Consider the following 12,247-nt stretch of genomic DNA (forward strand, 5'->3'; position numbering starts at 1 on the left):
TTGACCTTCGCTATACAAACACATACCTAACATAAACAAAAAAACAAAGTTATAATAGTTAAAACTTATGTGATAAGACATGTGGTATGATTGATAATTAGACAATCATTCACCAAAGTTCAAGTGAAGTGGATTCAAGAAATTATAGACCCTCAACAATAAGAAAAAACGATTTCGTTTGATCGGCTACAACAGGTCACGGCATGAAAAATCTAAAAAAAATCAATATAAAAAATATAACAACACAGTTTACTAAAAACAAATACAACAAATATGGACTAACGACAACCACTGAACTATAGGCTCTTGACTTAGAATAGGCACATAAATAATATGGCGGGCTCAAAACATTTAAACATTTTGATAAAAAAAAGAAATAAACAAACCGTTCAGCATATTCTTTATACCAGTGGCAAGTCTTGCTGTATTTTTGGAGTCCTCAGATATGTTTTCAATTGTACCTGTCGAAAAAAAATTATGACATGAGCATCTGTGTTGAAATACCGATGTTTTTAAAAATATACTTTAAATTTCAACATATGAGGATCAAACAAAATCAGAAGAATTTTAACGAGCTTTAATAGTAAGTAATTATTTGAGAGTGTCAGGTTTTTTGTTCAAAATATAAAACTTATTGATTTGGTTCATAGCACAGAAAGGCTAAATGATGACAAGAGAGATCTTTCGTATACTGTGGTCTTGATTCATTTATTTTCGTAGGTACCAATTTTTGTGGATAAATACAAATTTGTATGTTCGTGGATACTTAATTTCACGGCTTTGGCGAGGTTCGCATACAAGTCTATAGAAAATTTGTCACTTGTTGAACGTTTATTTTCGTGGTTAAACTGTACCCACAAAATCTATGAAAATCGGTGTAAAACGATTAATAATGAATCCACAGTATTATATGGGAATCAAATAAGATGTAAATGTCAAATGTCTGAGGGAGTGTGAATTAGACAGTAACTCCAACGAAAAAATTCTAGATGGTTGAAAACAGGCTTCAATAATATGAAAACCAGTACGTAAACATAATTAATTATCTCCACAAAAGAGGCGTGGTTTGAGAAACAGCTGAACCTATAAGCAAATTGTATAAAAACGTATTAAAGATCTTTCTATAATATTTTTACAATCATGAAACTGACCCCACGTTTTTTTATTTACGGAGGTAGTCAAAGATAATGTGAGATATCTTTTTAAATCAATAGTGAGGTGGATATGGATATGTTTTGATTTATTTAATCATTCATAAGACACAGAATTGAAGTACTTGTATTCGACGTTATTTAGAATCTATGACAAACGGAGTGCTGAACTTAAGATTAATACGTATCCTGCAGAAACTTGATGTTTTCCTCTAAATTGATCTAGATGGACAACGTCATTTAAAATATATAGCCAACGTTATGATCTCAACTTCCGAATTTTCAACTTTCTATTTCTCAGCATCGTGAAGAATTTACATATCTCATGTAACACGTTACATTTAAGCATGTTCAAACTATACACACTTCATGAGTGTGCTACCTACACAAAGTCGTTAAAGACATGTGTTCACAATCATACCAGTTGTCTGATCAGTCATTTTAAAACTCAGAATGGAAACGGGGAATGTGTCAAAGGGACAAAACCTCGACTAAAGCTAAAGGCCATAATTTGCAACAACGGGTATTCAACACAGTGAGATAGTCCCACCCGGAGTATAATAGTTCAGAAAAAAACCAGACGTTACAAATAACTCATCAACATATGTATAAATCGACCAAATTAAAAGAAAGAGTGAGATAGTCCCACCCGGAGTATAATAGTTCAGAAAAAAACCAGACGTTACAAATAACTCCTCAACATATGTATAAATCGACCAAATTAAAAGAAAGACTAGCAAAGGTCAAAGGCGCAACAATACGGCAGGATTAAACATGTTTTGTGTGAACTCAGCTGTTTCGCCTTACCTATTCAATGGAGAATAATTAAACACATGGCAATACGCTGAATTAACCCGTTTTTTTTCTACATTGGTTAGAGGTATAGGGGGAGGGTTGAGAATTCACAAACATGTTTAACCCCGCCGCATTTTTGCGCCTGTCCCAAGTCATGAGCCTCTGGCCTTTGTTAGTCTTGTATTATTTTTATATTAGTTTCTTGTGTACAATTTGGAAATTATTATCACTGAACTAGTATATATTTGTTTAGGGGCCAACTGAAGGACGCCTCCGGGTGCGGGAATTTCTCGCTTCATTGAAGACCTGTTGGTGACCTTCTGCTGTTGTTTTTTATTTGGTCGGGTTGTTGTCTCTTTGACATATTCCCCATTTCCATTCTCAATTTTACTGTTTGTGATACGTTTAATTTGTGTTGGCGTTAATGCATGTTAAAATGGGTTGATTTATCTTTTCCTGATATATTTATAAGGTTTGAACATTGGTAAACAATTTTTGCCTCAATTAGCGTTATGTTCTTCTACCTATGGTCAACGTCTATGCCATGTATTGTCCATGGTATGAATATGGTTTGCATTTGGTTTGAAATAGTGTACCCATGACGATCTCCATTCTTTGTAAATAAATGATAAGTTACTAAGGCTGTAGTATTCAGTTTTGATGAGGATTTGAGTAGGAATAAGACTTTAAAAATGAGGAAATGAATAATTACAACACAGAATTCACAAAGCATAAAAATGATAAGACTTTAATTCAATTTTACAGACGTTTTGCCGAAACTAAATAACATTAATTAGTAATTAATAATACGATGCAATAAAAAGAAGTGAACAAACCGTTAAGCATGTTCTTAATTCCAGTGGCAAGTTTGACTGCTTTGTTGGAGTCTTCAGTAAGGTTTTCCATTGTACCTGTGGGGGAAATAAATCGCGATTTTAACATTTGTAGCGCACAATGCTGGATTTTTTTCAAATCCTTGTTTAAAGATCCTTCAAAAAAAACCACCATCCATACTTATTCCGTTCAGTTGCTTATCAAAACTTGAATAATAAAAAACACATACAAGAAAGTCAGTTTCAATATCTTTGTAATAACTAAGTTCTAGTTAACAAGAAAAAATTAAAACACAATGGTATCCTTTCTAGTAAACACACATTTTTATGCTAGCAATTTTGCGTTTTTCTTGTAACCTGATATTGCAGTATTTAGAGTTTTGTAAAAGGTTTACAATTTGATTTATTTCTTGATTTTTGATAGCAAACTTTTAAAACAACTTCTTCCTAGTACTGTGCTGCAACAATTGAAACTGAATTTTAAAATTGGAGATAATGCGGAAATATCTTATTAAATTTATAGTGCGTTAAGTAAAGCAAGCTTTATCATTGCTTTTTTAGCATTCATGTACACAGAACATTGCCACGAAAGCCTGAGATTAGTCCTTAAAATCAAACCTTGTAATACTACAAGAAAACATGAGTAGATCTTGCATTATTTTAAATTTTTAATACACAATTTAACCAATGAATGTATATGTACAAACCGTTCAGCATATTCTTAATTTCAGTGGCAAGCTTGACTGTTTTTCTGGAATTTTCAGTTATGTTTCCCATTGTACCTGTCAAAAGCGAATTCGATGATTTGAACATTTGCAATTAGATTCACTACTGTAACAGGCGAAGCAGCCTGTATAATATTTTTAAAATATAAAATAATTAATTAATTAAATAATTAGATAAGAAATACTAAAATTGCATTTATTTGAAATAGTAATATGTTAGTTATCCATAAATACCACTTTTATAAATTTTCAAGCATTATAAAGAAAGTTACAGCATTTTGAAATTCGGGAATTGGAGGTATAAATTATTTGTATTGGGCTACCTTAAATGACAATATCCTCTATATAGGATTTCATACAGAATATCTCACTTGGCTCCTTAGGGTAGGAGAACTAAAAACCTGCATACATTTCAATAGATATATTTTTAGTAAATCGGTCAAAGATTAATCCTCTAAGGTCTAATAAAAAACTAATAAAAAAAAATTAGACAAATATAAAACAATAGTAAATATTTTTTTGAATTTCTTCAAGAATCCAAAAAACTTAACATAACATCCTATCAAAATATGTTGAACAGTGTGATTCCAATTAAAGATGTTAATTCAGGTTCTTGATTATTTAAAGAAAATATTCATATCCCTTTATAGTGTGTCTCATTCAGCCCCAGACATTCAATTCCCGTTTTTATCTAAAAAAAAATTATTCGAAGGGTTCCAATTCCCCGGTTGCTTTGGAAAAAAGTCAAACGAATGGATAACAACTGTAATATTCTTGACTAAGTATGCATTTTCTTGATATCGCATTAGAAAATACAAAATTAATAGTTCTTTGAAATTCGAACTTTTTAGAACATAAAAAAGGGCAATTAGAAATGATGAAATGCCTAAATAAAAGAAAGTTGTATATATCTAAAAATACACGTACCTGTGGCAGTTATGCTCCCTTGGATGCGCATTCTTACTTCATTGTCACATAGAATCATATTGATTGCGGAGGCATAAATTAATAATACAAATAAATGTACATTCATTATGAATACTTGGAACAAAATACATGAAGTTTAACGTTGATTCAATTTATACCCAGACTTATTTATGAACAAGGCGCCTAGGTTAGAAAGTTAATTTTTGTTTTTGAGATAATTGACTATTACGACTTTATAATCTGTAAACTTATATATTCCTATCAGTATGTTATAATGAAATTGAAACAAGCATTGATAAAAGGCTATTCATTTACCGTGTACTCATTCCAGAATGATCGCTCCTCAAAACGGTCGCTGAATGGAGTCATCTTATTCTTTAAATGGTTCAGTCTGTTAAGTTACATATGATTTAATTGCATTTTCATTAATCAGAAATGAAATTAGCTGAATGTTTTTTTGTTTTACTTTGCAATCTTTATCTGGCCTAAAAGGGAGCTTCACTTTCATCATTGACGTCTGATTCGTGTGTATTTTTATTTGACATGGCCCATTTCTTTCGTTCCATACACAGAAATGCAAGAAGTGAGATGCTCATAACGACTAGTTTTACAATCTCCGTGTCAGTATCTATCTTCTCGTACCTTTCTTTCCGTACAATGTAAACAATTTAACGAGAAATTAAACAATTTCGAGGCAAGGTTCACTTAATTCGTCATTTTGACATGCATTTTTGCTTATTTCTTCGATTGTAGAAAATATTGCATATCACAATAGAAAATAGTTGTATATGTATATATATTCTTCGATATCATTAAAAATTAAGAAAATAAGGAGAAACCTAGCTTTCTTCTGTCTATTAATGTTCCGTCATTGTGCCGGATGTTAGATACCATCGAGTCCGAACAAATTTTGCCAGTGTGGTTTAGACAAAGTGATTTATTTATCTCGGCATGGTGTTCCTTGTTAAGGGTCCAGGTTGATAAAACAGAAAACAATGGGTTTATATACAGTAAACCGAGTGGGATTAGATTTTAGATTGTTAGATAGTTTTTTTCAAATCGAAATTAGTTTATCGAACTACATTGAGTATTAAATGAGGTATGGCTTAAATTGTGTTTCTATCTTGAAATTCATTTAACTTCTTAATATCAAACAGTACAGCATCTACGACAGCATATACACATGTCGACAACTTTTTCTTTTCATTGATGCTTGATTTCAATGAATTTAAACACGTAGAACTGATAAAATAGAACGGGATAAAAATTTAGGCACATCTAAAAAAAGAATCGGAGCTATGCATGAGTGAGAAGCATGCCTTATTTTCTAATGATTCAAAGATGTATTGTTATAGGATTTGGATTTTTTCGATACCTTAAACAATGGCACCATTATCCAATCACTGAACACTTGTACTGAAATAATGCTCGAGATCAACCATTTCGATACTTCGACATACTAAATGTTCACGATAACGAAAGAGTTTTTAGCCATTGCGTTGTCAGTTTGTTTTAGATTTATGAGTTTGACTGTCCCTTTGGTATCTTTCGTCACTCTTGCATAAACAAAGTTTTAAAACATTTGCCTCTGTGAGTAGAAGCCCTACTATTTGGTCATGTTATGTAGTATTCATACATTACCGTCCTTTTCAATAACGGACAGACAAGAATCTTAAAAAGTTCCTTAGGTTCATTCTCGGATATATATAGCACCACAGAGTTCAGTGGCGGCATGCATCGTATATATACCCAATGAACTTGGAGATAAGGGATACTGCCGAAACTAGAAGGATTGCTTGATATCTACTAAAATTTCCTCAATATTTTAATACTGACGACTTCACACCCGAATATATGACAGACGTATTGATGTCACCTTTCTAGTTGTCACATTCCCATTTCTAAGCAGCATTATGCTCTCTGTTCCATCGTATGGCTACTGTATATATAATTTAATAAGTTGTGCGCGTGCATGTTCATACTTGTCAGACTCTCATAAACAGAAAATGTGCTCCTTACTTAAAAACTGCTCTAATTGAGGTGTGAGCGATTACCATAATGAATTTGTTTGCTTTGTCTCAACTCACGAACAGAAGGTTTTCGCATTTTTATATCTTCAAAAAATAGGCGTAAAATATGGACATTCAATCTCATAAGTTGATAAAAAAAAGCCATGGCTAAAAAATTAAAAAGCCAACAGAAAAACAAAAGTACACCAGCCAGAGCATAGAAAACAAAAAACTGAGCAACTGGGTCTGGCCTCAATTGGTCCATTAGGGTAAACAGATTCTGCTCCACATGTGATACGAAAACAGTTGTTACCGATTGTGACATTTTGATGGCGTGTGAATATGCATGGCGATTATGCCAGAATTGCTTCTCCTGTAGATGCACTGGTCTCACTCATTTTAGATTTCAGTAACTTAGATTTTGTCTGTTATATTGATGTTCATCTTCTAAATCAATTTTTAAAATAAATTCGCCCTGGAAAAGCCAGAACGCTGAATGGATCTACAGCGTTATGCTAAGTATAACAGTCAGGTATCTTGTAGCTACCATAGATTTTTGACACTTGTAAAACATATCTATCGACAGTTAGGCAGATAATTTAGATATGACAAATCTGTTTTTACCGTTTTTAATTGTTCTAGATAGACAGGATAGGTGTTTAAGATTGTGATCAAACACTGATCAGAATTATGTTTGATTCTAATGCAATTTGGATGTAACATTTTTTTTTCATTGGCTAAAAGTTGCCGTCAAATCAACAGTTGACTAGGCGTAACTAAGGAGGGACTTGCCATTTTGAATTGATTGAATACAAAAATGTTCGATTACTACTATATACTCAAAAAATTAAAAAAACACCTCCCTCGAATTCGCCGTTTTAATGTAATTTTATCCGAATTTGAAGCGTACAGGTAACGTAATAACCTCCAGTTTTAAAAATTTTCATTTGTATAACGTCACGTTTAGCCATGAAGTCTTTGTGCCAAAATCATTCATGAAGTTTTGCGGATTTTTTTCTAGTTGTCAAATTGAGACATTTTTTCAAGTTTTATCGTATTTTTTCTTTTTGTTATGCATTAGAATCGGAATAAAGGTACAGTAGTTGAAGAGTTGCCACCGTGTATTGCTACGCGTTGCCAGTAAAACTACATTTGCGTCCGTCACATCTACAGTTGCAACTCTCCAACTATAGTACTGTTATTCCTTAAATGTTTCGTTGAAATCCCTCTCGGTTTAAAACAAAGTGCATCCATATTAATATCACACTAACATTTTCTCGTTCGAATATACTTGTAATGTTTTTTCCTGGCCGACCAATCTATCATCATTAAATATATGTTGGTAAAGCGCAGAACCTTGAACCGATTGACCCATGCAATGAAATGAAAGAAAAAGTTTTGAATTCTTATTTTTGACACTTTGATTTTGTCTGAGAAATATGATCGATTCATTAGATTTATTTATCTCGGACTACCTTTTACAACTGCGAGTACCCATAGATCGGTACTATGTGTTGTTTGACTCAATGTTAGATGCTTTCGTGTTTTTAACCTACTTCCTGAATCAAACTGAGTTAAGGAGGTAGACCTCGGTTGAGGAAATAACTTTTAAAATCATCAGTACGTTTGTGTCAACCATTTTCATTAATATATTCTAAGCTTCAAGGTTACATAGATTATTTCAAATCAGTTTCAGGTAAATGCTTAAAATACATTGATGAAACTTTACTTTTACAAACGTATAACTGACTTAAAGAGTTGTCTCCCTGAACCAAGGTCTACCCCCTTAAGTAGTTTATTTGATATTCAACCATTTGCTAGGCTGAACGCTCATATACAAGTTTTTCGTTTCTTATATTTTACATAGATTTTACCGTTGGTTTTCTTTTTTGAATGCTTTCACACTTGTTTTTTTAAGGCCTTTTATATCTTGATGTTCGATGTGAGCCAAGGCTCCATGTAGGGTCCTGTACTTTGATCTATAACGGTTATTTTTAAAATTGGGACTTGGATGGAGATTGATCTCATTGGCACTTATACCACATCTTCTTATACCTATTTATATCCCAGTCATTGGAGTCTGGTGGATAATTGTCTCTCATGCAACATCTCCCTGTTTTTATATTAACTACCGTACGTAGGAAAGTATACAAATACTTGTAACACAACAATCAATGTATCTTTATTTTTGTTCCTTCAGAATGTTTAGAAATGTACTTCCGAGTTATCATTTTTTTTAAAGATATCAACCCATTTCAATACGATAGGTGCCGTTCAAACTAAAGTCGCTCATTTTTTTGTATGACGGAATATGAATCATATAACTGAAAGTTGAGTTTAAGAGTAATACTGGCTTCATTGTATTCTTCATACGAAGATACAGTAGAAAGCTTGTAAATAAGAAAAAGAAAAAGAAAACAACAACAAGTAAAGTACCAAAGTAAGTATCCAATGTGAATAGGAAACAACAAGACTGAAACAATAAGATTTTTTCCTTTCCCAACTTACTGACAGGGGAAGCGGTCATTTTGGAAAGGATATTGCAAGCAAACATAAGCTGAAAAAAATCGGTAACACAAAGTGTATGATTCAAAAAAGCTCTTCGGATGTACTATATAAAATTATGTTCCTTGCGTCGTAATTTCTATCCTGTTCCCTTGAGATCACCCCCAATTTTTGGTGGCGTTCGTGTTGCTTGGTCTTTGTTTTTTTTATGTTGTATGTTGTCTACAATATTTTTTGTCCGACTTTTTCTTTTTTTAGTCATGGCATTGTCAGTTTATTGTCGATTTATGAGTTTGACTGTATCTTTCGCTCCTCTTTTATAAAATTAAAGTTTCATCAATATAATCATTTCACACGTATTCAATTAAATTATATAAAGAAAAAATGAACACTAAGAATATATATCATTTGCTTGCATTTATTGATAGTAATACTCGCAATTACAACCTCCGAATCTTCATGGTGGATTTTTTCAGAGAGGTTTTTTTAAGCAATTTATAAATAATACCCTGAGAAGTATTATTTCTATGGGTGTAATGTCCATTTAGAATGGCGGCATTATTTGAATTCCAACAGTTATTGAACCACCATCCACCTTTGAAGTAGACATGATCAGCACAGTTGTAACCATATTTGTCGTTATCTTGATCATATGTTGAGAACTTCATCCCATTAAATTGGCTCATTCCGTCACCTGTAAAAGAAAAGAAAGAATGAAACTTCACGGCCTTTTTAAGTATCATCCCCAACAACGATCGAGCACTTTCTTCCAAATAAGTTCTTCATAATCTATACAAATCTACGAAGAAGTAAGTATAATATCAACTTGTGTAATGTTATCATAAGAATACTCTTTGTCTATATATAAGACGGTGTTATGTCAACGAATGCAGGATCATCATGAGTAAGAAAATAAAGTGAACACAGACGGATTTGAATGATACGAGATTTCAATATATGCAATATTAACCACGACATGTTATTTTACAGCTAGATATATACAGTCCATATATTTCGTCGTTTTGCTCAGTCTTGAATTATATATGTTTTGTTCTGGGTTTTGGAAAACGTTGTTTGTTCTTTTGGTCATTATTTTTGATAGTCATTATGTTTTTGTTTTATGGATTAGAAAATTCCATTGCTATATTTCGCCTCTCAGTTGTTTATCAATGAACACGGCCTTAATGGCTTTCTTTCTTTATTCGAGGCAACTTCAGATTGAAGTATTCATGTAATCTTATAATTAAAAGGACCGACCTCAGTTCTCCGTTTGTTTAAAGGTTGACAGAACAAAGCTTTCTATTTTATTTTAATAACTTTTTTAAGCTATTCTGGATTTTCTACCAAACTTTGACAGAAGCTTGTTAATGATCACAAGATAGTATCCAGAAGTTAATTTTGTAAAAAAAAATCCATAAATGAACTTAGTTTTCTGCAAGGAAACATGACATTCACTCTGTTGTAAAAGTTTTTAAAATTTTAATAACTTTCTTAAACTATCCTGGATTTGTTCCAAACTAGGACAAAAGCTTGTTTATGACCAAAAGTTAGTATATAGAAGTAAATTTTGTTAAAATTTTGCACCTGTTTATCCGTATTTTACTTATAAATGATTAACATAACATACAGTCTGCAGTTTAAGTTTTTAAAACATAAAAGATTCATGAAGTATCCTTGATTTTTACCAAACTTGGACAGAAGCTTCTTACAATCAAAAGATAGTATTGAGAGGAATATTTTTATTAATTGTCTTTCTCATATACGTTTAACCTGCAGTTGACATCAAAAGTAGGCGAGACACTGGGTTCCGCGGAACTCTTTCGCATTTTTATTTGATGCAATGATCATAAACCTAACGAACAAATATAGCTTTTAAGCTTAAAACTCTAAGTGTGTATGCACATGACTATCTGTATGACAAAATCTTATAAAAATTAAAAAAAAATAGAGGCTCTAAAGAGCATGAGTCGTTCACCTTGGTCTATGTGCATATTAAATAATGTACAAAGACGGATTCATGACAAAATTGTGTTTTGGTGTTGGTGATGTGTTTGTACTTTACTGAAAAATCTTGCTAAAAAAAAATTTGTTAGAAATTGACTATAAGGGGCAATAACTCCTTTAGTGGTCAATTGACCACTTTGGTTATGTTAACTTATGTGTAGATCTGATTTTAATTTACCTCTGTCTATAATAATATTAAAGATAAAAACCAAAAGCTGCAAAATGTTCTTAAATTACCAATTCAGGGGCAGCAACCCAACAACAAGTTGTCCGATTGGTCTAAAAATATTCAGGGCAGATAGATCTTAACCTAATGTACAATTTATCCGCATCAGATATTCTCTAAATGCTTTGGTTTTAGAGATATGAGCCAAAACTTGCACATTACCTTGTATACTATTTTTAGCCATGTCGGCCATCTTAGTTCACGGGCGGGGTCATCGGACACATTTTTCAAATTAGATACCCTAATGATGATGGTGGACAAGTTTGGTTCGATTTTTTTAAATAGTTTTAGAGGAGAAGATTTTTGTAGAGGATAACAAACATTTACAAAAAATTATCAAGAATTGACTATGTTGACAATAACTCCTTACGGGGTTAACTGATCATTTTGGTTATGTTGACTTATTTGTAGATCTTACTTTGCTGAACATCATTTCTGATTACAATTTACCTCAATCTATATATAATGATATTCAAGATAATAACAAAAAATGGCAAAATTTCCTTAAAATTACCAATTTAAAGGCAGCAACCCTACAACGTGTTCTCCGATTCATCTGAAAATTTTAGGGCAGATAAATATTGACCTGATAAACTTATTTACCCTTATGTCAAATTTGCTCGAAATGATTTGGTTTCAGAGATATTAGCCAAAATCTCCATTTTTACCCCTATGTTCCATTTTTAGCCATTGTGGCCATCTTGGTTGGTTGGCCGGGTAACCACAAACTTTTTTGAAACTAGATACCCCGATGATGATTGTGGTCAAGTTTGGTTTAATTTATTTTGGCCCAGTAGTGTCAGAGGAGAAGATTTTTGCAAAAGTTAACGACGACGGACGACGGACACCAAGTGATGAGAAAAGCTCACTTGGCCCTTTGTGTCAGGTGAGCTAAAATATGTTGATGGTTCTTGTCCATTAAGTAGGAATTACAAAATAGCAGATTCTTCTGGTGAATTATCATCCATAAACAGTAATGTAAATGTGAATATTTTACTTGTTTGGCTTAATAAATATTTTGAAATGAGCGTCACTGATGAGTCTTATGTAGACGAAACGCACGTCAATCCTG

General features: G+C 32.4%; 1 protein-coding gene across 4 annotated transcripts in view; it reads right to left on the minus strand.

The window, feature by feature from the left end:
* The window catches only part of LOC134710903 (fibrinogen-like protein 1), a 132,348-nt gene that overhangs the window by 34,102 nt on the left and 85,999 nt on the right, over positions 1 to 12,247 (minus strand). For 3 of the 4 annotated variants that reach the window (XM_063571314.1, XM_063571317.1, XM_063571315.1), the window contains one exon: positions 9,346 to 9,639. The exons of the other annotated variant lie outside the window; for it this stretch is intronic. In XM_063571314.1, the coding sequence (XP_063427384.1) occupies positions 9,386 to 9,639 (254 nt within the window). In that variant the 3' untranslated portion in view covers positions 9,346 to 9,385. Of the gene's footprint in view, positions 1 to 9,345; positions 9,640 to 12,247 lie in introns of those variants that run through there. 4 annotated transcript variants of the gene reach the window in all.

This window comes from Mytilus trossulus, chromosome 3 (assembly GCF_036588685.1).
Source record: "Mytilus trossulus isolate FHL-02 chromosome 3, PNRI_Mtr1.1.1.hap1, whole genome shotgun sequence".
Lineage (NCBI taxonomy): Eukaryota > Metazoa > Mollusca > Bivalvia > Mytilida > Mytilidae > Mytilus > Mytilus trossulus.